Consider the following 27360-nt stretch of genomic DNA (forward strand, 5'->3'; position numbering starts at 1 on the left):
TACCCAAGCAGATTTCAACTATGCCTGTTCCTGCATGCAGACCCCCTGAGCCTGGCTGATATTTCTACAGCACTGAAGGGCAGGGATGGAACTGCATGTGAAACAAGACAGGAAATTTGTTACACTGATGAGAAGCAATTGATTACTGACAAGAATAATGATTATTGATTACAGATATGTTTTCACAATAAAATTTATACTCAATGTCCCTGTCTCTGACAGAGCTGTGCTGTGATGTTATTATTAGGTACAGGCTTCAGAAAATTATACCCAAGCAGATTTCAACTATGCCTGTTCCTGCATACAGACCCCCCGAGCCTGGCTGATATTTCTACAGCACTGATGGGCAGGGATGGAACTGCATGTGAAACAACACAGAGAAGAGCCTATTAAGAATTAAACTTGTTAGTGACTTATTGATTACAGATATGTTTTCAATTAAGTTTATACTCAATGTCCCTATCTCTGACAGAGCTGTGCTGTGATGAGGTACAGGCTTCAGAAAATTATACCCAAGCAGATTTCAAAATTTTATGTACCACTGCAGGTATCATGATTCTTCCTGCACACAGACCCGAGCCTGGCTGATATTTCTACAGCACTGATGGGCAGGGATGGAACTGCATGTGAAACAAGACAGGAAATTTGTTACACTGATGAGTTAGAATTGATTACTGACAATTATTGATTACAGATATGTTTTCATGCATCGATTATGAAGTTGTTAGCATAGAACATGTGGCAGATATTATTATAGTGATGGTGCAGAGAGAAACAAGATTATAACAAGAGAGCCTGAAAAATACAGAAACAAAACATCTCATACATCCAGATTGTTGCAGGTTGTCATATCTTATAGAGGTTTTGTTCTGAATATAACTATATTTTATTGATTCCTTCTGTATGTTGTAATCTGAAAGCACCCTGTCATCCTCAAGCTGCTTGCATGCAAATATGAGCCTCTGTTGATCGGGAGGGATTCCCTTCTTATCCTGTATTTTCTGCTTTAAAGCAGCAACAGTGTCCTCTGAATTTACCTCCAGGGTCACTGTCTTGCCTGTCAATGTTTTCACAAATATCTGCATTAATGGCTGCTTTTTTATCAGAGTTATGCTGTGATGTTGTTATTAGGTACAGGCTTCAGAAAATTATACCCAAGCAGATTTCAACTATGCCTCTTCCTACATACAGACCTGAGCCTGACTGATATTTCTACAGCACTGATGAGCAGGGATTTGGAACTACATGCAAAACAAGACAGGAGAAGAGCCTATTAAAAATTAAACTTGTTAGAATTGATTACTGTTATTGATTACAGATATGTTTTCAGGTTTAGATTATGAAGTTGTTAGCATAGAACATGTGGCAGATATTATTATAGTGGTGGCAATGTTGCAGAGAGAAACAAGATTGTAACAAGAGAGCCTGAAAAATACAGAAACATAAAATCAATAAAACATCTCATACATCCAGATTATTGCATGCAAATTTCAACTACAAATATCTTGCCTGTTCCTGCACACAGACCCGAGCCTGGCTGATATTTCTACAGCACTGATGGGCAGGGATGGAACTGCATGTGAAACAAGACAGGAAATTTGTTACACTGATGAGGAGAAGAGCCTATTAAGAATTAAACTTGTTAGAATTGATTACTGACAAGTTATTGATTACAAATATGTTTTCATTGAAGTTGTTAGAGCATATAATCATAGAACATGTGGCAGATATTATTATAGTGATGCAGAGAGAAACAAGATTGAAACAAGAGAGCCTGAAAAATATGTCCCTATCTCTGACAGAGCTATGCTGTGATGCTATTATTAGGCACAGGCTTCAGAAAATTAAACCCAAGCAGATTTCAAACAAATATCTTACCTCTTTCTACACATAAACCTGAGCCTGGCTGATATTTCTACAGCACTGATGGGCAGGGATTTGGAACTGCATGTAAAACAAGACAGGAAGAGCCTATTAAAAATTAAACTTGTTAGAATTGATTACTGACAAGTTATTGATTACAGATATCTTTTCAGGTTTATGTTGTTAGAGCATATAATCATAGAACATGTGGCAGATATTGTTATAGTGATGGCAATATTGCAGAGAGAAACAAGATTGTAACAAGAGAGCCTGAAAAATACAGAATGAATAAAACATCTCATACATCCAGATTGTTGCAGGTTGTGATATCTTATAGAGGTTTGTTCTGAATATTTTATTGATACTCAATGTCCCTATCTCTATCAGAGTTATGCTGTGATGCTATTATTAGGTACAGGCTTCAGAAAATTATACCCAAGCAGATTTCAAACAAATATCTTGCCTCTTCCTGCATACAGACCCGAGCCTGGATGTGATGGGCAGGGATTTGGAACTGCATGTGAAACAAGACAGGAAATTTGTTACACTGATGAGAAGATCCTATACAGCATATAATCATAGAACATGTGGCAGATATTATTATAGGGATGGCAATAGAGAGAAACAAGATTGTAACAAGAGAGCCTGAAAAATAGAGAATCAATAAAACATCTCATACATCCAGATTGTTGCAGGTTGTCATATCTTATAGAGGTTTGTTCTGAATATTGATACTCAATGTCCCTGTCTCTATCAGAGTTATGCTGTGATGCTGTTATTAGGTACAGGATTCAGAAAATTATACCCAAGCAGATTTCAAACAAATATCTTGCCTCTTCCTGCATACAGACCCGAGCCTGGCTATAATGGGCAGGGATTTACACTTGCAGCAAATATTTATTTACCTTGATTGCTGTCTCTGCTGAAATAATCAGGGCTGCCTGCTGCGAGTTGATTCCCAACTGCCAGATTCCTGTGCCTGAAATCACACTGAGAGGCTGGACAAAACTCTCCCACAGCTGCATATGTCATGCAAATTATTCTGCCCCAGTGCCTCAACAATACAATCATAAGTGCAATCTCTAAATTTTTGCCTTATAAAATACATGACAAGCTCATTCAAATATATATAGTTGGAATATGATACAAACTCTGGATTGAAATCTTCACCACTGTACAAATTCCCATTATCAGTTGTAACAAATTCAATCTTCTTATCTATAGATATTCTGTTAATAATTTTATTTGAATATGTATAATGTCTCCAATTTAAACTCTGAGATGCAATCATGGGCATCCTATACTCAAAACAATGCTCATAGCAATTGTTGAACCAATAATTGTCAAACAATTTCAACCTTAAATCATAATGGCACCTGTCTGTATAAAAATTAACAAACGATCCAACAATTCTCCTGAACCTGCTGTATACAAGCCTTTCAAACTTGGTGATAAAATTGAGATAGAGGCATTGGAATGGCCTGTCACTGGCAAGCACCCACTGCATTTCAGTTTCATTTTGCACTGTAAACAGGTCATACTCGGACAGGCCAAACAATCTAAGCTTTAAATCTTCAACAAGTGACTTAGATTTTATGTATTTTGAAATACATCTTCTCTCAAAAAATCCTGTGTCAAGATTATCCATGCAATTAGATAGAATACACACTGCCTTCTATAAGTTAATTGCTTGCTGCTGCTGCTGCCTTGTATTCCTCAGAAACTGCTTATGTGCTCCGAACTTGTTGTACCTGTTAAACAAAAATAAATATTATAATTTTGTTATGTTTATTATATAAAATTCCTTGGGGTTCAAATCAAAATTCTATGCTTAATAAAAAAATATCAGTTGGGTTCAGCAGTGTGTTTTGTATATTTAGTGTGTGTATGTGTGTTAATATTTTTGGCTTTGGTATTTATATAAAATTTCTTGGGGTTCAAATCAAAACTCTATACTTAACAAACCTAAGACAGGTTGTCAAAAATTCTGTCTATTAAATCAAATAGATTTGTAATTCAATTTATATAAATTTGCAATATTTTTGTGTTTGAAAAAATATGAGCAGCACTGCAACAACACACCCTTACTCTTCAACAACTCTCACAATACTGGCTGATATGCTATGCAAAATCTCTTTATATAGCCTAAGCACAGACCGCATTGAAAGCATCTGAAACAATAAGCCAATCAGAATATAACACATCATCACATTATGTCATTACCAACCAATCAGAAAACAACACATGTCTAATAATTTGTTGCAAAACATGATGCAATATAAATAAACCAGAAATAGGCCACAAGTGGACCGGAAGTAGGCAAACCGGAAGTGGACCGGAAGTGGACTGGAAGTAAATATGTGTGTGTGTGTGTGTGTGTGTGTGGGTGGGTGGGTGGGTGGGTGTGTGTGTGTTAATACGTTTGGCTTAGTTTTAGGTGTAGACAAAAAAAATATCAAAAGGGGCATATTTTTGACAGGATTATGGACAACAATCTCACAGAAGTGCCTTTTGTAAGTGTGGACAAATCAATCTGAGGGGCTCATCATTTCACAGGAACTTCCCGAGGGCATTTTTACAAAAATCTTGGATTAGACGGAGTACCGCACTTGAGCAAAAAGCTCATATGGGCATGTTGAGCAAGTTTTAAGTGTAGCCAAATCTGCCTGAGGGGGGTTCATCATTTATCGAGTTTATAATATCACAAATCACACTACTCCTGAACATTGCAAACAACGACTACCTGAAACTGTACGAGGCATACACAGTTTACAAGAGAGTGACCTCCGGCAATGTGTACGTGCACTACAACCCCAATGAGTTCATAGCTCGCAGACCCATGTTCGTCATTAACACATCAAAGAGAAAGCAGGTGGTTGTTAACGATCGCACCAACATCAAGATTGTCTGTGAGTTCCACAATGCCTTGCCCGCCTACACCCTGTGCAGCGTCATCCTTATTGCAGAGAAAACTTTTGTGTATGATGTCAAGAATGAAAGAGTGACCGAACAGTTTTAAGTACAAGAAGAAAAAGATCGCATAATTCTATAAAAATTATACTGACCGTAGGTTCAAACATTAGATTTTTTGTTAACCTGCAACGCAGTGTCCAAGATGTACTGCAAAGAGTGGAGGTTGATAATTGAGCATACTTCATGGAACATCTTCTTACATTTGTGGAGAAGATTTTTTGAGGGTAATCTGGAAAAAAATAATTAATTTTGATGCATTTTAGAAATAATCACACTTGAGCGCACAAAAGAAACTTCCTCTTTGGCCCTGCGTATGCCCCTTTTTCATCCCATAGGACACGGCAGGGAGTTAGTTCCGTTAAAAAAAAAATCCCAAACCTCCACCTGTTTGCTTTGAACACAAACACTATTGTTCTAGTATCTTGGCTATATTAAATTGGAACTTCTGTTACATGAGGTTTTTTTCATACATACTATCTACTACTTCATACTACTACATTTGAGGCATGTCCTACTAGTTTTTAGACGATAGTGGCCCCACGGGAGCGTGTGAATCCCACGTTTCAGAACACGCCGCTTGTCGTCGCGTGCGTCCAGGGCAACCTTTCTCACCTTGTTGGTTGTCAACACATGGTCGACACTCTGGATGCGCTGCTCCACTCCTAGAATTGGCATCCTAGTTTGAAGAGTCTCGACGTAATCCTCGAACTTGAGGTGCTCTTGGACGACCTGCCTGCCCACACCCTTAGCTATTTTTTGTGATGGAACCCTCTGCCCGAATAGCATAGGCTTTGGCGCGAAGACCGGCAAACTCAAGAATTACATCTCCGTCCTTCTCGTCTTTGAGTTTGTCAGGCAGCTTCTTGTTGCGAGCCAGGATTTTGTATTGGTTCAGCTGGGAATAGCCTGACGTGTCAAAAAGGTTCACAAAAGTTGGTACCGTGGCTATATCCCTATATGCGTAGTCCATGCAAACGTGGTACACCAAACTATCTGTGTCCGTGTAGAGTAGGCTGATATTGTCGTTATAGTGTTGGCATAGTATCCCATAATATATTTGAAACATACGCAGCTTGCTTAGGTCTTATACTGAGGCACCAACATAGATTGGCTTGTTGAGCATCACCTCACTCTTCCTCATATGCACCAGAGCAAGCTGCACATTGTAAATAGTACGTTAATTGAATAACGGGCTTGCTACAAGCTTGCGACATTGTGCTTTGTTTGATATTAGCCTCACATCCACACGATTCCGCACATTCTCAATGGTTTTCCTAAACACTGCGTTGTTCATTAACTTGAAGAAATCGCGATCGAAATCAGAAGTAGCGACTGTGCATTGTTCGGTGTTGAGCTTGATGTATGGCCTCAACCATGGAGAATGCACGAACATAAGCACTCGATGTACTGTGCAGACGGTAACCCCTTGCTTCATCAACCACCAGAGGTTTCGGTAGTGCAGAATATAACGCTCTTTGGGCTTGAAGTCCATGACGAGCTTTGGTTGGTTCGAGCCAGGCGGGCATTTGAATTCCGGGACTGGCGGAAGGTCGCAGAACATGTCCTGCAACTCCTCGGAGAACTCAAGGTCCACCTCGGCAAAAAACCCGCGATCCAAATCGCAGAAATCTTCAACGTCAAATTTGGAGGGATCAGCCCACATGAACCCTCCGGAGGGGAGTGACAGCATCATAGAGTGTCCGTAGAGGTTGTTGATGACGGTGTATATGATGTAGCTGGATGGTTGGGAGGGGTCGTAACCGGTGGTCATGTGGCGATTGTTGGCGTGCGAGTGTCGCTACGACACCTGGACCATTCCACCCCGGACGGCACGTTCTACAAACAGCATCATGTCCACGTCCGAAAGAAGCTCAAGCCTAACTTTTGTAACAAGGAGCATGGCCGACCATGCCAGTCCAGGAAGACTGTAGAAGTATACAGGGTCCAACTTGTAGATGGTCTTCGCAGTTGCACGAAACGCCTGGATCACATCAGCGAGGATCGTCACATCGAGTTTTAGGTAGGCATTGTGGTAGTCCCCAAGATTTTGGCAATCCAGCTGGATGGACGCCACATGGACTGAGCATGGTTGTAGTCGTCCTCAGATATGCCTGAGCCTCGCAGCTTGCTGTAGAACTTCGCTCGAGGAGGCAGCGACTTCTCCGCAAACTTGGTTCAGTCGGTGATGTATTCGTAGGGGTAGACCCCCTTACGCCTGAAGAGACGGGCATCCAAGTTTGGAAAGTTGGCAGAGGTGATGAGCATTTGCTCGTCCCTGAGCTTTTTAGCCAGAGCATCGAGGCTGGCCGGGAGGAACCTCAGGGAGTCGAGGAAACGAAGTTAGATGGAAGAGCCTGATTCTGGGATTCGCACCCACTTGCTCAAGCTAATATAACGCTCCTCGTTCTGCACCAGGACGTTGATTCGCATGTCGTCGTACCCCAGATGTGGCACCAGATGGTGGAAGTCATACACCGAGCCATTGTGGAAAAACACAGGGATGAAGCGCTGGTCCCGGGCCAACAAATTACAGCGGTTGCACCAAGGACCAATGTATCTACTGTTGAAGTGATCATGATGTTGAACTTTACGGTTGTTGGTGCTAAATTTCGTGGTGCACACAGGACAGGTAGTAGCCTCCTCGTGCTCAATTTCGTCGTCAGAAGACAGCGATTCTATAGACTTGGGGGTCAACAGGAACTCCCTATCTTGTTGGCTTCCACAACCATCCTTTCTAGAAAATGTTTGACTGCGTCGGGACTGTGATACACATAGGGCTCGGGGTCAACAAGTCGGTCTCGCCACACCACAACATAAGCATAACTCGAGGCCACGTGGAGTTGGTGAGGGGTAGTAGAGGAAACTTTGGGATTGGGATCGCATGTGGAGATAGGTTTGAGGAAGGCCTCGAAATCGGTGATGATGATAGCAGGGTACTCTACCATGCCACTGTGCATGTGAAATGTTTATACAGTACCAGGTTTGGGCAAGACTGCCACCCCCAGCTCGTTGTTACTGCAGTAGAGCTTGTGGCGAGCGAACTTCTCGGCAGCGATGTTGGAGCCTCGAACATGTTGGTAACTGCGTTGATCCTGTCCGTCGAACATTGACAAGCACCTGAGACAAACTTCTATGTGGTGTTTTTGTTTGCTTGTTTGGCTAGAAACAAGCCGAGAGAGAGAGCGAATAAGAGTGTAGTGATGGTGAGTTTCATCCTTGATGAGTAAAAGATGGATTTCTCGAGCATCATTGTTGTCTACGTCGCTCACCCGAACAGGGTACACCACATTTTTCTCAGTGAGGCCATAAACATTGATAGCCAACTGCAGGTTGTGTGTGCAGGCCTCGAACTTGCGAATATCCGAGACCTACACCATCCCAACCATCGCATCTTCCAGCTCTGGCTCGTACTGCTTGTAGTGGTTAACTCGGTGTGATTGTTTTTTTCCGGTGGACAGGGTGCAACGCTGCAAGCACCGACCAAAGAAAGCACTTGGCGTTACTGTTTTGAATATTCAGGACACCCTTCTTTGCCGCAATGGTACATGGTAAGGGGACGTAGCTGACGCGGAGAGAGGCACAAACTTGTTAAGTTTGATACACAGTTCGTGAGGTTCACCACATAGCGAACCTCCTGAGACCACAGCTTGATGCTCCTCCTGCTTGGCCACCAGCTCTTCGGCAAACTCGTTGTAGATGGCCTTTAGGTTGTCGACATCCGCCAGATGCAGCGTCTTCACCTTGGTATTGTGGTAGAAGCTATAAATTTCATCAGACGGCTTCTTGTACTGGCAACATAGCGATGTGTAGAATTTGGTGGAGTGCGTTGCAAGCGCATCGCTGAGGATGGAAATAATTTTGGCTTGCACGTTCTCCAAAAAGCTACGCACGTCACTTGAGCCCTCCGAAGTGAGGACAAAGTCCTCTAACAAACCCTCGAAAGCAGACTGGTTTGCTTTCGCCACAGGCTTGACAGGTTTGGCGGATGGTGGCGAGTCAGCTTTTGCTTTCCTCTTGGTCGAGCTGGTCGACGATGCTCCTACGACTTTACATGTTGTTATATGCTTTTTCAGATTACCAATAGTGATATGTATACCGCACCTGGGACATGGTTCTGTAGCGGTAACATGCTTAAGAGGTACACAGGTACGGCAGGGTCTTTCAAAATTTTTACTTGAAACACTAGTTTCACACATAGGGCAAATTTTCACAGATTGCATCTTGTTGAAAATATTTGTGGGGTATGTTACTTTTATATATTTAGTGGAGTGTCACAAAATAAATACTTTGCAATAAAAAAAATCTTGGAAGGCTAATTCACGATGGTGCTGAGTTTGGTGTGTGTTATTTATGTATATGCTATTCTTGCATTACATACATACATACATGTGGAGGACCTGTGGCATTACAAGAGCCCCCTGCCTCCCAAGAGGTTTGGTTAGCATGCAATAGATCAGTATGCTAGAAAAAAATAGAGGGGGGTAGAATCGATTTTATTTGCCAGTCGAATAGTTCTCGTCGAATCCCATCCAACAAACCTAAAATCATCATCCTAGCTCAATTAGGAGCCAAGAAAATCAATGTCTTGGAAAACGTCTTAAGATATTTGTCTTAAGAAAATTTTCTTGACAGACCGGAAGTAACATCTTGACAAACTGGAAGTCGACTTTCTTAAAGATTAAGATATTTGTCTTATGACGTTTTCCAAGACGTTGAGAAGCAACTAGTCAGTGTTGCCAACTCCTATTTGTAGGTTAGCTTCGCCTGTAAAATATCATATGGTGAAATTTTCTTGGGGTGGGCTGGCAACACTGCGGCTCACTTGATGTTGCAGAAGCGGCTTTATCGTACTACTCATAGAACATTTGGCAATGTAGCAGGTGCAACATCATCACAAGCACCAACTATGCCTTCTCTCAGATGGTTAATATTAGGGACTTCTAGTGCATGGACTATTCTCTTAAAATGTTTCTGAAGGCAAAAGTCCTCCTAAGATGTTAGATATGGGGAATGTGCAGGCCTTTTAATATATCCCGTCTGCCTATCAATCTACCTAGAATTTTACCATGAAGAAATTACCAAAATGTTCACATAGTGTGGTCACACACTGTCCTGTTTCAAAACTCTGCAAAAGTGCCATATCCCATAAGCAAGGATGAAAAACCTGTTCACTTACCACATCCAAGAAGCCCTCACCGTTTAAGGTTCCGTTGTTGAATATGGACCAACCATTCCCGTTCCCATACACTATACCACATCATTAGCTTACCAGCAACAACCATTCAGCTGGAATCTGTCTATTGTAGATTATCAAATCACAGGTATTTCATATTATTTTTATTAACTTTACCATAAACATAAAAATTAGCGTCGTCACTGATGAATTTTTCATTCCAAAGAAAGTGTCATGTATTTGTTTGAGATACTTTTTCCAATATTCTTCACTATTCAACAATTTGGTGAATGTCACTGATTAAAATCATATGCAATGGTGCATATACTTCTTTCTCTCCCTAGATGTCAGCGTGATCTCGATGAGTTCCTAACAAGTTAGGAGCATTCTAATGCTTTGTTTTTAACACTTCGAAAAGGAGAAAATGTTTACAAGCATGCAGTAATACATTTTCGCTTGCTAAAGATAAGTTGGAAAAACCTTCGCTGCTTCATTTCTCGTGAAATTCTAGCCTGATTTGATATATCACATCACCCCATTGCCTTTGAAATTTTTGTGTTGAATTCAATATGGCGGTCAACACTATGCTGGACCTGCGCTTGACACACACAGCTAGAGATCTCCCTGTGCCTAATCTATTTCTTTCAGGACCAGGATAACTCCTTTACATTTTGTAGGGGGTGTTAAAGGACTCTTGACTCGTCATAGTTCATGTAATGAGGCTTTTATCAGTCACATAGTTACACATATTATTTTGTATCTTCTGATCCAATTGCAGTTCCAGAATGATTTTTTGAGATGTTTTATAGTATGGCATGAGGGACCAAATATATTTTTTTCACGATTCTTGGTGATGACATGTTTTGAGATATTAAAGGTCAAAGGTCAAGGTCACGTGACAAAATTATATTTTTATCCAAAGGTAGATTTGTTATATATCACTGGAAAGCTTGTTCAATTCCCTGTACAATAAGCTTTATTTGAGCTTCCTAGGTGAAATAGTGGCGGAGTTACGGCACATTTATTATAGCTAAGCGGGCTCAAAAAAGGCAATTTCTGCTAACTTTGAACTTGAATAATTTAAAAATTACAAGACAAACAAAACTTAAAAATTTCGTAGTTACTAAGTTCCATGCATAATTTCAACTCCCCAAATTTCATGAAAATCGGAGATGGTCAGGTTGGAAATTGCACATATCTGTGTTGATTTGGCATGGAATGACTCTTATATTACACACTGATTCCAAATGTATTCAAAATTTACGACAATCAACAACCCTAAAAGGTTGTCTTTGGCGTTTTTCACAATTTCTGTCCAACTACAATTTCATTATTCAACATCTAAAGAGAACTGACAACAGTGCCTCGGATGCCAACACGAGGATCCAAGATGAAACCTTTCCTCCTCTCCTGGAAGATGAAATTGTGTGTGTTTTGAGAACACGTGAATTTGACCTTGCCAAGTAACAACAAGCAGACCCTTTTCTCAAAAATATTTACCTACATTTAATTGGAAGTAGAGAAGCTGATCCTAAATATGACAGAACCAGCCACTAATTCTGTCCCCTAGATGACATTATTTACAGAAGGACACGAAGTTCAGACAAACAGGAAAGGCTACTCACGTGCATCCCAAATTCATTACAAGATATATGGTTCGAACAAGTGCACTCTTCTCAACACACTCTCAACCATTTTGAATACTATAAAACATATGCCTATGCGAAGGACCGTTATTATTTTCCTTCTCAGAAATCCTCCACATACAAGAAATGCAAAGAATGTGAACAGTGTGCATGACTTAAGCAGTCCCGCCAAACAAAGCACTTCGAACTACAAACAAGGACTTCTCTGACACCTTTCCAAATTATTGCCTTGGATCAATGTGGTCCATACGCCACATCAGGACCAGAGGGACATCGCTATGTGATCACGTGCACTGACGCAGCCACGCATTACGTAGTAGCCGCACCAACACATTCTCTCACTGCTGAAGTTTTAGCAGATTTTCTGTACACAAAAATCATATCACCATTTGGCTTTTCATAAAAAATTATTGTCGACCAACTTCCAGGTCAAACTTCAGATTTATTCAAAGAATTGGCCATCAAATTCCAATTTGAACTAAGTTTTGTCAGTCCAGGATTTCAACAGAGCCTTGGCTTAGTTGAGAAAATGCAACAGACGCTAGAATGAATGATCAAATTTTATGCCAATGCCAAACCCACTGATTGGTCCGATTTCTTACCAACAGCAGTCTCGGTTATCAACAACACACCGCATTCATCTGCATGGCACTCACGTACCTATTTAATGGTGGGTTATAATCCTCGCACCTTAGCGGATGCGGTTTATCAAACCACGCCGCAGCTTTTGACTCCATAAACCACAATTACTTGCTACTTAATTATCTCATCGATTCAATATTCATGGAAAATTTCTCTCTCTGCTCAGACACTACCACCAAAATAGACAACAAAAAGTTGTACTTTCCAGAATCTCTTCTTCTTGTGAAGTTTTATCTTCTGGTGTACCCCAAGGCAGTGTTCTTGGGCCTCTTCTCTTCATCCTGTATCTTGATGAGCTTCCAGAATATATTTGCGACTCTTGCAAGAACCTCCTTTTGTTTGCCGATGATTGCAAAATATACAGTAAAACATCAAATTTCAGTGATATGGCACTTCTGAAAAATAATATTGACTCCCTAATAAAGTGGTGTGAACTTAAAACTTAACCCTCAAAAATGTACTACAATGACCTTCTCCTTAAAGAAAAACACATTAAACACAAAATACATCATAAATAATAATTGTGTACAAAGAGTTGCAACACAGAAGGACCTGGGTGTCATATTTGATAAGAGACTTTCCTTTTCTGAACGCATCTCCGCAGTCACTAAGGGCTCCATGCATATATTGGGTCTACTCTATCGTTTTACCGAAATAAACAACCTGTAGATAGACTAAATTCTGTTTTAAATTTCTTCCTGGCCATCGTTCGTTACCGAAATCCATCCACTAAACACCTACAAAAGCCTATTCTACTGAAAATGTTAAATATCCAACCACCTCACGAGAGACAAAAACTGGCATACCATGTATTCCTGCATAAAATAGTAAATGAGAGTAACATCAGAACTTACCGCCTTTTTCAGGAAATTAACTTTCGAGTGCCATTTTCCAAAACAAGAAGCACTCAACTTTACGCCTCTCAGAAGCCAAGGTTATGCCTCATACAGAATTCCCTGCTCTACAGACTACCCAGCCAATTTGCTACCTCTATTTGGTGCAAGGTGCATAAACCTTAATCTTAAACCACAGCTAGAATATCTACAGGGTAGGGTTCTTTGTAGACAACGAAACCAGACAGGATGCCTTCCAATGGAGACGTTTAAACGAATATATTATATAAACAAGGATACATGGAAATATAATAATTACATGATGAGCTACTTTTCTCTATAATTCTCACTTACAGTCAATTATTATCTTTATATCTTTTATTATTTTTTCCATCAATTTGTATATTCTTCTATATGGACTTCCTTCTTAATGGATGGTCTGGATATGGACTTCCTTCTGTATTTTCTTCTATTTCCGCTTTTTGACGATTTATGAATTTCTATATGCTTTTTCCAGCGTTTTCCCTTAAGCTTTGGGAATTATACTAATCTCCTCCCTTGCGGCTGTTATTCAAATGTGCCAACACTAAATGTGTGCAACAATGTGTATACTTGGTGCCAAACGACTGACACACGCATCCAAGTAGGTGCTACGGCTGAAATGCGCAACCAAAAGTGTAGCAACTGGGATGTGCTACCACTGGGGTAAACAAAATTTCCACTATTGCAAAGGTAAATTACATCAGACAGATTCAAGATCTCTTCAAAGATACAAACTTGTATCAGTGCTTTGACTTCTTTAATTTTCGTATTAACTTACATATGATCACTGATTTGATTTATCGAATATATACATAATGTATTTCTTTTATATTTATTCTTTATCTTCTTATATTAGATTTTATTGTTTTTCATCTTTCCCTTTCGTTTTATTCTTATTTATATAGTTATTCACGTATATTATGCTAATTCTTAATCTTGCATGCCTGGTGCTGCCATCTCTATTCCTTTTTGGGAAACTATTTACTTTACTTGGTCCTTTTGGTTTCGTAACAAATTCAACAAGTTAACAGGTCAAATAGACAATTTTAAAAGGCTATTGTACAAATATATGTTAGGCTCTTTATTGAATGTAATTTTTGTTTATGTTGTTATTTTTATTCATAATTGGGAGAAGATAGATGCGGTAGTAGATAAATACAGAGAAAATAGTACTCACTGTATCTACGAAACTGTTTTTTTCTTCTTTGTTCTATTAATTTCAGTGCCCACTGCCACCATCCTTGTTGGAACTTGTTGTACTATTGCTAGGCGTGCTTCTATTGTTCGTAGTTCTCCGGCTGCTGCTAGGTATGCTGTTGTTAAGTGTACGTTTGCGTCTGTGTTGTCTACGTCTGTTTTGTCTGCTATTTCCCGGTGTTAACTTTTGTAGTAGGGAATCCAAGTGTGGTGTGCCTGTCAGCTATCGATGTTTAGCTCATGTGGGAATTGCATTATGGCATGTGTCTCCTTAATTTTGGTGTCTATTAGTGTGTGGGCAGTGTGATTGACTTTTACCTTTTGAATTTTATGGCTATTGTATTTGATATGTTTAGCAAGACCAGTAGAGGGTTGGGCTTTTTTCGCATCTATTAGGTGCTGTTGGATTCTTTCATTGACAGATCTGATAGACCACTGAAATTAATAGAACAAAGAAGAAGAATCAGTTTTGCAGATACAGTGAGTACTTTTTTCTCCGTATTTATTATTTTTATTGTTCTTTTTCTACTATTATACATTCCAATGTAAAATTGTTAATGCAGTATTTGGAATTTTTGTTAAATAAATAAATAAAAATAAATAAATGTTTCTGCAGAAGTGTTTCATGAGCTTGTGGAAACCATGGAAGCATTCAAGGGAACTACAAAGGCATGTACGTTTCCATTTAAGGTATGATTTTTTTTCTCTTTGTTTCCTCACCTTTTTCATGAATTTGTGATTCATTCTTGTTACTATGTTTAACCTATGGGTAGGAAATTGACTACAAACCAAGCTACAAATTCAAAATACAAACACATATTTTTTTTCTTTTAATTTTCAGTCACGTGTGTTACGAAACTTGGAACAGAATGCATTGCGAGCACTTTCCTTACATATGAAGTCAAGGTTACTAATGCCAGGAGAAGAAATTTTTCTCAAGAATAAGATCAAAAGGAGAATGGTTTATATTGTTACTGGAATTGTGCAGGTAATATACGAATTCATGTATATTTACAAGTTATTTATAATGAATTATCTGACATTATGTCCAGATGTAGAAATACAGCAATTTACAAATTTTAATATAATACTCAGTGGGGGCATCTAAAAGTATCACAGTGAATAGTTCTGAAACACGAAGGTTTACGGCAGTTCTGACGTCACCGATGTAAATGTGGTCCAGGGGCCCAGTGGACAGAGCATGTCTGGTCTCTAGTAGCCATCTTGAAGTCCGCCATCCTGAATTCAACCTTATAATTTTAAATGGGAAGGGGGTAATATGATATGGCTAGAATTTCAAGAGAAATGGAATGGTGTAGGTTTATTTGATGTATCTTCAACCAGTAATAAGTTATGACTGAATTCTTGTACCAAATTGCTTCTTTTCGAGGTGTCAGATATTAACATTAAAATGTATTTAGTGCGTCAGTAACACATCAAGATCAAAGTGACGTCTAGGGAGAGAAGTTTGCATGCCATTGCACATGATTTTAATCGGATACATCCTCGAAGAGCCGCGAATTACAAATGGTTGTCTTGAACAATTACAGTTTTGAACAGGTACTTCCGTTGAATGAAAAGTCCTCCACAATGACAATGCTAATGTTTCTGTTCATGGTGAAGTTAATAAACAGAATATGCAACACTTGTCATCTGATAACTAACTTTGGACAGAAACTGTCTCATAACGTTCCCATAGTGTTCTGCCCTACTGAAAAAGAAACTGTAAAAAGTACCTTCTTCCGTAAGCAAGGATGATAAAACCTGTTCATTTAACAAATCCAAGTAGCTCTAAGCATTTAAGGTTCCGTCGAAGGAAAATGGACTAACCAATCATGTTCCATACAGCATGCCACATAGTTGACTTACCAACACTAACCATTCGGCTGGGATCTGTCCAAAATGGGTTTTCAGATAAAAATCGTTGAATAATTCTGTTTATGGACTTCCTTATGAACATGAAAATTAGCCTCGTCAGTGTGAAGGACTTTTCATTTAATGGAAGCATCACACTGTAATTGTTCGAGACAACAATTCATAATGTGCAGCACTTCGTGGATGTATCCAATGAAAATCATGTGCAATGGCATGTGAACTTCTCTCCCTAGACATCACTTTGATCTCAATGTGTTACTGACGTGCTAAAGACATTTTAATGTTAATATCTGACACCTCGAAAAGAAGCAAATTGGTACAAGAATTCAATCATAACGTTTTACTGGTTGAAGGTACGTCGAAACAACCTTCATCATTGCATTTCTCGTGAAATTGTAACCTGATTTGATATATCATATCACCCCCTTCCCATTTAAAATTCTGAAGTTAAATTCAAGATGGCAGATTTCAAGATGGCGCCTAGAGACCAGACATGCTCTGTCCACTGGGCCCCTTGACCACATTTACATCGGTGACGTCAGAACTGCCGTAAACCTTCGCGTTTCAGAACTATTTGCTGTGGTACTTTTAGGTGCCCCACCCAGTATATACAATACACACGCACATGAAAAGATAGAGAAAAATCCAAAAGCATGGATAAATTAAAATGGAATGAAACGGTAACTGCACAAAATAAAAATTTCTATATTTCAAATGTTCTGGACTCTTAAACCATCAGGTATGTGACCATATCAAGCATTCAACCATCGTAATGTAGGAAGTAAAAGGGGCTAGGAGCTATGTCGACTTTCTGACCACTCTGAACATTCTAGCAAACTAAGATGAAAATGAGTGTTAATATACATATTTCAAATTTTTCCTTCTTTTGTTGTAGATTCTTACAGATGAAGATGATGAAAGTCCTTTAGTTTCACTTTCTGGTGGCACTGTCTTAGGAGAATCCACACTTGTTATCAGCTATACTGCTTCACACCATGTTAAGTGTGCCAGTCGCTGTGAAGTATTTATTTTAGAGATGCAAGATTTCACCAGAGCAATGATACCTTTTCCTGATCAAAAAGAACAAATTCAAAAACATGTTGCTGTAAGTATTGCATATTGATTGATTGCTTGATTGAGTTCCCTTTATTTTACTTCGCTTTTGTGCCACTTTTCGCTAATTTGCTAAGATGGGCATGAGTGATGATACGATGAAATTTGATGAATGGACACTCACAAACATCAATGCCCAGGCCAGGACCTTTGGCGTCATAGCACGATGTATTAACCACTCTGTCACGGGGCCTGGCATATTGCATATTCTACATGAAAATATTGTTATATGTTGTATTAGTTCAAGAGAATTTATAGCATTGTTCCAAATGTTATTTTTGTATTTTAAATTACTCATACAGCAATTAGAACCTGAAAACCAAACTGTTCATACAGTTTAAGTGGTATTTAAACAACTGAAATGTGTTCTCAAAGAATCGAAGCCAAGACTCTTAGATTATGGGGGAATAGAATCACTTCACTTATTTATATTTATTCCTTATATTAGAGTTTAGATTTATCAAAACATCTTGATGCCTTCTTATAGCAGTTTGTACATAATAATAAAATATACAGACACAATATACAAATCATAAAAAAAAAGACAGTGAGCTCTTTTTAATTCATACTCCAAAGGGACATGAAAAATATCCAATTATCCAAAATTCGAATTAACAAAAACAAATATACAGAATTGTGGACTTTACCATAAGAATTTCCGTATTTTGTGTGTGGTCCTATAGTGTAAGCCAAAAACAATTCCTCTCACAATATAATTAAGCTACCAGTAAGTAAATGAAAGAAACTTTTAAGTACATTGTATTAACACACAAAATGAAATACATTTGTAACAACATTAGCTACCTGTTCTGACTTACAGAAAGAAGTACATGATTTTTGTTTCTTTCTTTTTACAGAGTTTACAAAATTTTCAATTTCATTTAATTGTGTGAAACAAGTTATCATTAATGATTGTTTGAGTTTCAACATGCCATGCTTCATCATTTTGAACAATGTACCCTGACTAATCACAACTGACAACTCAGGGCAGATAAGAAGTCTTTCACTGGCTCTTGGGGGTTCAAGGACGAACACCTGCACACAAAAGGGGTGTGCAATCCCAAGCTATTGAGGAGATCGTGGAGTCTGCATACCAGCAAACAGAAACTTTCTCTTCACTACTGTTGTCTCGGGATAGCTACCTTTGAATTATCCAAATAAAAGTTTCAAATATTCGAATTATATACGTATGAATTTTTAAATTTGGTTTCAATAGAAATTTCAAGTGGAATAAACTTCTGTTGAATTACCAACTAATTCGAATTATAAAAAAAGGTAAAGGTAAAGTGTTCCCCTGTGCATAGCACCACGCCATGAAGGCGTATAGGGGGTGTGGGGGTAACGAATTATCCAACTTTGAATTAAAAAGAGTTTACTGTACATACTTAACACATATTTAACTTAAAAGTAAAATTATGATCTTAGACAACAATGACCTAGCCTAAATCTTACAATATTACATTATTCTGCTTGTTGAAGATCATTATGAGAAATTTAATAAAATTATTGCTATTTTTTGTATTTATTTATGATAGAAAAAATACTTCATATATTTGCTGTTAATTTGCTGTGAAATACGTATTTTTCAGTAGTTTGCCTGCATGGAATATGCCCACTAAAATGTTCTTCCTGAAGATACAACATAATTTTCTTTTATTAATGACATTCTTTTCATGTTGAATATTTTAATGTATTATCATTTTTATATTAAAAATAATACTTAAGGAGTAAAGTAAAAAAGAAAAAAGAAGTAAAGTGCTCCCCTTGATCACGGCCGAAGGTGGAGGTGATGTGATCAGCACCATGCCCCTGGCTGCCTTTACCCCCCAGAGTTTCCTCCGGGTACCCACTTTGTACGATGCTGGGTGGGCACCAGACCGGCTTGAAGAGGTGGCAAAGATCCCGGTTTCTCCTACTGAGGATAGAACTGGGTCTCGCATGGTAATCAGGTACACTAACGACTGATCTTCCACGGCACTATAATAGTTGAAGAGTTGAAATTTATAATAAAGAAACCTAATAAATATAAGTACACACACACACACACACACCTTGATCACGACCGAAGGTGGGGGTGATGTGATCAGCACCACGGCCATGGCCACCTTTACCCCCCAGAGATTCCTCCAGGTACACACTTTGTACGATGCTGGGTGGGCGCCGGAGCTGCTTGAACAGGTGGAAAAAATCCCGGATCTCCCCCACTGGGGATTGAACCCGGGTCTCTTGCATGGTAGTGAGATGCCCTAATGACTGGTCTACTGCGGCACTACAATAGTTGAAGAGTTGAAATTTATAATAAAGGAATCTAGTGGCAGAGAAGCAACACTAAATAACAAAAATACAAATACCAGACATTTGAAGCTTGATTAATAAGTTCTAAACTGTTTACTTGTTTAATAAATGAAAATAGCAGTTCTTTCTATTTTCATTTGGAGTAGACTTTACTAACATTAATATAATTGATTTCAATACATAAGGTTGAAATAGAGAAAACATCTGCTTGTATATCCTTGAATTTTTTAAAGTTTGCCTTGAAAACCGGGAATTATACTTGAATTTCATCAAGATCCTAGAGTGGCCACACTGTATGTCTCCTACATTTTGAAGGATAATGATGTTGATGACTGTTGCACATTTTTTAGACAGTATCAACTGAAGATTGACAAAAAAATATTTTGACAGAGCCTGATATCAGGTTACTTTTATGAAAGTGATATTTAAGTTTAGTTTGCATAAATTGTGTGGAAACGAATATCGAAATTCTTAACTTATTTTCTTCAAATTTTCAGAAATTATTCAGAAAAGCCAGAGGGATGAAACATCTTGCAATCAGATATGAATCTCGAGGTGGAAGTATATTGTAAGTGGATTAATTCATCAGTTTGTTTACATGTCTTGCATAGCAATCAAGTAAATAAAGAGCAAACATTTTTCACACAAAAACAAAATTCACATATTTTGCAGCATAGTCACACCGTCAGTGTTAAACAGTAGGGCTGAGCCGATAAGTATTGGTTAAAATTTTTCCACCGATATATCCGATACCCAAGCGCAACCAAGACATTTTTTTTTTTTCAAAGGTTCGTTTACCTTTACCAATTTACCTTTGGTTTCATGTTAGGGAGAATAATAAACACGGTTGATAATAAGAAGACGTAAGTGAGTTACTAAATTATTCCTGCGAAACTTACTTGTAAATGTTTGATTAATTTCAGTAGCCTCTGCCACCATCCACTTGGGAACTCGTTGCTTCACTGTTGGGTTGACTTCCAGTTTCTGTTGTTTCCTCTCTTACCGCTACGAGGTCTCGTGTAGCCAGTTCGTCTGCTGTGTGTGATAGGTTTAAGTTGTTGCAATAGCAGGAGGCAAACAACTGACACAGGATAAGTTTCAGTCAGGCATATAGCGCACACACTGATTGACACCAAAATTTAAGAAATTCACGCAATTTTGCAATTTCCACACGATCTGAATATCGACAGTGGTCAGACACATCTTGTTATTGCAGCAACTTAAACCTATCACATGCAGCAGATGAACTGGCTACATCAGCGCTCCTAGTGGTAAGCGAGGAAACAACAGGAACCGAAAGTCAACCCAACAGTGAAGCATCAAGTTCCCAAGTGGATGGTGGCAGAGGCCACTGAAATTATTCGAACATTTACAAACCAGTCTCGCAGAAATAATTTAGTAACTAACATATGTCTTCTTACATTTGGTCTTGAAAAGAAAAATGGAAAAATATATTTGTATTTGTGAAATGAACATCGACTCAAGTTTCCACAAACAGCAAGTAGTATGTGACACAAAGATCGATACGCAGATAAGAATCACAATCAAGTCTCTGCAAATCAAGTGTAACATGAACTTAACCCCAAAGGTTAACGTTGCTTCTGATTCATTTTGCTTTGAAGTCCACCAGCCTTTGTACATCCAGGTGAGGTCTTGTGTAACAATAAACCCAATGAGGCCCTGTTAAATAAAGAGGCACCTGTGCTGTGCAGAAACAGCAATTTGTGGCTAAGGATTCATTGACAAATCCTGTCCTCTTTGGTGCTTGTGGATATCTCTCTCTTTAGAGACCTCCCGCAGTCAAAAAAATCATCCCCCATGGTGGACATGTCTCAGACATAGTACATAGCATATTCATGGAAATTCAAATACCTGGGCTAATCTTCCTTATCCTTTCTAGCTTACTTTTGTCTGATCAGCTAGAGTAGAATAATTTAGTACAGCAGGCATGTTTCGGCACACGGAACACAGCAAGAGAATAATTTTCTTAGAGCGACAGTATGGCAGTTACTTTCTGTAAAGCATTGTAATGAGTTAGGATTTCCTTCCACATCAAGGGCTATATACGTAACTATGCATTATTTTTTTTTGAGAAATCATTTGCAGAAAGTACGTATGTATCGAAAGAAAAGTCACGTCGGAAAATCACTGTACTGAAATCAATCGCCTGATATATGAGCAAGAGACTGGCAAGTTTTCATACTCTTCATATGTTTTGTTTGCTAATTTTTGTGTTCTTTGTTAAACGACGAAAAAGAATAAACAAAGTATTACAGATTTGCATTTACATTACATTAGAGATTTTCTGTTAGTTTTAGATGTTGTTTCGGGGGCTGGTAAATTGCCAATTTTATTGTGTTCATGGATGATTTAATGTTCGTTTGGGAATACTGATCTTTTAGTTTTAGATAGATTGATTGATTGAGTTGGAGTTTTAAGTCCACTTTGTGCAAAGTAAGGCTAATGGGGACTGGACCTACAGTTTAAAGTGGGATCCGAACCACTATGTGCCTCCACTGGGTATTGAAGCCAGGACCCCTTGATTACAAGGCAACGATGCTACCACCACCATCAGGGAGGAGTCCCCCTTAGTTTTAGCGGAGGTTGAAGAGGCATGATCTCATTTGGGGTACAATAATAACATCTTCGAAAGGAGAGATTTATTCATCGTCCCCTAATTTTCAGTCACAGTTTAGCTAACAGGAAGAATAACAACATGAAATATGTCAACAGAGCATCGTTTGGTGGGTTAATTTATTCATCACCACTTGTCAGAAATGTATACCCATTAATGTAATAATAATTATACACATGTATTTAAATATATGCATATAATTATTAAGAATTAACCTTTGTTATTTTAAATTGGAATTATACAGTACATTCAATTTAAAAGCAGTATGGAGCACAAATATACAATATACAAAATATACAAGTAATATTCTTAAAGTAAATGTTGAAAATGATGACCTTGTTGTTGAGTTGAGTTGAGTTGTTGTTTTAAGTCCACTTTATGCACAGTAAGGCTAATCGGGACTGGACCTACAGTTTAAAGTGGGATCCGAACCACTTGTGCCTCCACCCGGGACCCCTTGATTACAAGGCAAAGACACTACCACTCCACCATGGGGGAGGCCCTGATGACCTTGTTCATGAAAACACATGTTAACACGTTTTTCCATATTTCTTGCAAAATTATGGAGGACATCTACAATTATACACCTAATTTCCTCAGTGATGTGGTGCCTCAGCTCTTCTAAGGTGCGTGGATTCTGCTTGTATACTTTTGCTTCAAAACCCCCCACAAGAAAGTAGTCCGGACTTGAGAGATCTGGTGATCTGGCGGGCCACAGTCCCTTTGAAATAATCCTATGTCCAAAGAAATCTCTTAACATAGCCATAGTCTCATTGGAAGTATGCGGAGTTACGCCATCCTGCAGAAACCAGCAGCGACGTTCCTCTGGTTCCAACATTGCAACAAACTGCATTATAATGTTTTGGTAAGTAACACTATCTACTGTGTTTTAAAAAAAAATGGGCCCTACCACTCGCCGCCTGGATATGGCACACCAGACACCAACTTTCTGAGGGTGGAGGGGGGACTCCACGAAAAGATGGGGACTTTCAGAGCTCCATGTTCGATAATTTTGCGAAGACACATAACCATTCAGGTGAAACCATGCTTCATCGGAAAAGAACACATAGTCCTACACAGTGATGTCATCCCCAATGAAGTCCTTCAACCATTGACAGTAGTGCACACAATTAGGGTAGTCAATTTGTTTTAATTCTTGAAAAACTTGAATTTGATATGGATATAATTTCAACATTTTCCTCACTGCTGTATGTGCCGATCCTATGGGCATTTGCGTCTCCTGGCTTAGGAGTCGTAAAGGTTTGTGGGGAGATCTTGTCATTATTTCATTGACATTAGTCACTGCCTCTTGTGTTAGTACAGTACTCCTACGTCGGTGTTTCACATCACATACAGACCCTGTCTCACGGAATTTATTAACCATTTTCTGAATTGAACTTACAGTCGGAGCACTCTTTCCAAACATTTCTGTGAATTTACTGCAGATTTTTTTGAATGAATTTGTTCTGAAATATTGCTCAACAATAAAGGCACGTTCCTGAACACTAAATGGCATCGTAGAGGGCAATTTCTCACTCACTCAACTCAACGAAGAACAAACACAACCCAGCAGTACAGTGGAACACCTGCAACTGATAATGCGTCTGTCCCCTCCCCCTTTCCTCGTCACCTCCCTTTCCCTCCCCTTCCCTCTCTTCGCTACAATAAACTTTTCCTGTAACAATGGGCATAACGGAACGGACGGAACATAACGAATGACAACAACAAAAACAAGATTCAAATATACCTTACGTACCACGTTTAAATTGAACGCACTGTACAAGTATCGGTAATGGTGGGATTCGGTGAGAGTATCGGCATCGGTATCGGTTCAAAGTGGTATCGACTCAGATCTATTAAAAGGAAACATGATAACATATTTTCTCCTCACAGCTGTGATGCAGCTATGCCATGAAATATGTGGATATCACATTATCTGGTAAGTACTTCATGTTAACTCCTCATATTTTACATTTCCCCTCCTCATTGTTCACTTAAATATGCAAATAATGAAGGGAAATGCGCTCTAGCTTAGGTATGCACATTTTAGGACAAAGAATGTATATTTGTATATACATCTTTGTGTTCAGACTTAACAGCAATGTCCTCCATGTGGACCACTATAAAGTGCAGTGTTTCCAAGCTCACCAAAGTTTCTCTGATTCCATTTTCAGCATGCAGAATCGCAAATATTCTGTAACATTATTCCTCATATTTAAGTTTTATATTTTGTTCCATATTAATATGTTGGATGAATGTATTTTCTGACTTCACATGATAAGCAAGAATGTAAATCTTATACCACTGTGTTTTTGTCTAGTAGAGAAATATTTCAGGGCAGTCAGGTAACTTTTGGAGAAGTGTACATTAGGAAGAGTACAGTTCCAAGCATGTTTCCTTGTGATATGCCATATTTAATATATTGTTTCTCTGAGCAGTAATTTATCTCTGTTATTTAACCTCATCAGTATAAGTTAGTTCTACTGCTTGATTCCTCTATGCTAGATATGTTTTAAATCATTCTTTGGCTACTTCTCTGATCCCATATTGGTCCAATTTTTGTAATGATATTTCATGTGTGAACACATTAAATGCATTGGTTAGACCAAGAAATAGTCCAACATTGTCCTTTTGTGTCAGGGGCGGCACCAGAAATTTTTCACCGGGTGGGCAGAAGCTGTATATTGATAGATTAGGGTGGGCAGGTATAAATGTAAGGCCATATATGTATGACACATATGTATATGTATCCCCTCCCCTCTTACATTCCCGATTTCCCTACACTTCTTTTCCCTTTACTTTTCATCTTTTCTTTTTTACTCTTTAATGCCTTCTTATATCTTTCTCAGCTTGTTACCTCTTTCTCCCTTTCACTTCCTCTCGTTCCATTCTTCAAATGTTTCTCTTAACTGGCACACATACACATATGTGTGTGTGTTTGGTGTCTTTCCTCTTTCTTTTCTAATCTATTCTCGCAATCTTGTTCCACTTCTTTGTCTCCGATGGACACAATTATTTCAAGGAAGTGTTTGTGTGTGCGTAGCCATACGTTCTAATCGCATTATTTCATTCATGTCAATGTAGTGAAATAAATGTAAATTGGTTGCATCACATTTTGTCCTTCAAGTGAAAAACATATAAGACACATACTCAATTTTATATAGCTATCCGGCGACAGTGATAGAAAGTGTGATGGTAGACAATGGTGAAGAATTAAATTACTTTCTCCTAATGCATGTTCCTGATCATTTTATTTTCATCATATGAGTTTTTGACTGAAACTTGTGGGTTTGTGGGTTAATGATCACTTTTCTTGGCTTACAATGTTATTGCAACTGACAAATGTATCTGAATGTATGTTTGCAGTAACGGCGATCGAGTGCTAAAACTTAGGGCAAGGACAGTCTACTTTTTTGGTAGAAAAGTCTTAGCAATAAGAGGTCATAGTGCGGATGCAACAAGTGGCAAAATGTGGCGGAGGGAACTTTCCCCCCTTGTTCCTCCTAATCGCCGCCACTGGTTATTTGGATTAAAATTAATGTCTTATCGGGAATGTACACACACACACACACACACAATTCTTTCTTCATTCTGCATAAAGTATCCCAAGGCTTATGAAAGGCTATTTTGACAAGACATCGCCCAAAAGTAATAATCAAGTAACATTGAAAAATGTATTAAGAATTGAAGAAATTATTTGCTAAGTTGCTATTCGTTTTCTGAAGTTAGTCTTCATTACTCATGCGGGAGAAGTAATACACGTATGGTTAGATGAACACATGCACTGAGGTAACAAATAGTTTACATTTTCTAGAATGTGATTTTGGACACAAGGAATTCGTCGAAATTGATCACCATACCTGGCAATTCATATATTTTTCACAGATGATTTGGGTTGTATGGCGCGACCTTTTCGAAAGCACTCAAATGTCAACCTCTATCCTGCCCAGCATACCCTGGAAACTTTAATCTTGCAGATGAATGATGGGTTGTATTTTCAGTGTCTCCGTGTATTTGTTTTTGTCCTTCGTCACTTTCACCTAATCACCATTGAACCTTATCGTCGCTACTAGCCAAATTAGCAGAAAAGTGACTTCACATAAACAAATCAGTCAAATCAGCAATAACTTACTCTTTCAAAAGTGGAGTTTCATTAGTTCATACCCCTCGAAAGTTGAGGTGGTAGTTTCAATTTCATATTATTTCTTTCTTGGATCAAGGCAGCTAACTCCGTGAACAAAAACATTGTTTTCCGAAAGTCTAAAATATTTGTCTCTGGCAATACACCCTCTTAAATGAATGCATCTTCTGTGGTCATAAAATGACAAGTTTCCTGCGAGTTCTTTCTATGTATTTTTTCTCGAGTGGCATAATGTTGTCGCCTTATAATGAAGAGGGTCTGGCTTCTACTACCCCCTCCCCTGGTGGAAGCACAATGCACACTACACTGGTTCAGACTCCACTTTAAACTGTAGGTTTAGTCCCGATTAGCCTATCTGAGTATAAAAGTGGATTCAAAAACAAACAAACAAAATTTTCTAATGGATACTTCGTGACACCTTTTCGGCTGAATCTCTAATGCTTCTAAAGTTTAAACCATTCTTATCGTGATTGATTAGTTCTCTGACACCCTCAAAACAAAGCTTTCCTTCCAACCCCTTCTTCTCTTAATTCTACTAAGTTAATCACAAGAATAATCGCATCATTACGTAACTGATAGGCTATTATCAATTCAATAATTCTGTAGCTTTATCCAAACCCACATAACTGTTACATCAAAATTTATACACCTCGTTATTGTAGTGATTACTTCTTATTAGTATTTATTAGTAGAACGAATACAAAGTTGTTGTTTGTATACCATGTAGGTATTTGAAAATGACATGTATGTAAAAATTGTAATGAAATAAAGAAAGAGACACTTCTGGAATTTCAATGTAGACCTAATTAAAAAGTCGAAATAATTTATTGTGTTGCTGGAGGAAGCAATGCTGAGGTTTTTATTTGTTTATTTAGAGATTATTCTAATCATATGCAGGCGGGATTTATATATGTGAAGGCCCAGAGCTTACA

General features: G+C 38.5%; 1 protein-coding gene across 1 annotated transcript in view; it reads left to right on the forward strand.

The window, feature by feature from the left end:
* The window catches only part of LOC145988140 (cyclic nucleotide-gated channel alpha-1-like), a 103369-nt gene that overhangs the window by 60990 nt on the left and 15019 nt on the right, over positions 1–27360 (forward strand). The window contains exons 6-8 of the mRNA XM_083122971.1: positions 15211–15357; positions 17140–17349; positions 20150–20220. Of these exons, the coding sequence (XP_082979097.1) occupies positions 15211–15357; positions 17140–17349; positions 20150–20220 (428 nt within the window). The remainder of the gene's footprint in view (positions 1–15210; positions 15358–17139; positions 17350–20149; positions 20221–27360) is intronic.

This window comes from Lepisma saccharinum, chromosome 5 (genome assembly GCF_977018435.1).
Source record: "Lepisma saccharinum chromosome 5, izLepSacc3.1, whole genome shotgun sequence".
Lineage (NCBI taxonomy): Eukaryota > Metazoa > Arthropoda > Insecta > Zygentoma > Lepismatidae > Lepisma > Lepisma saccharinum.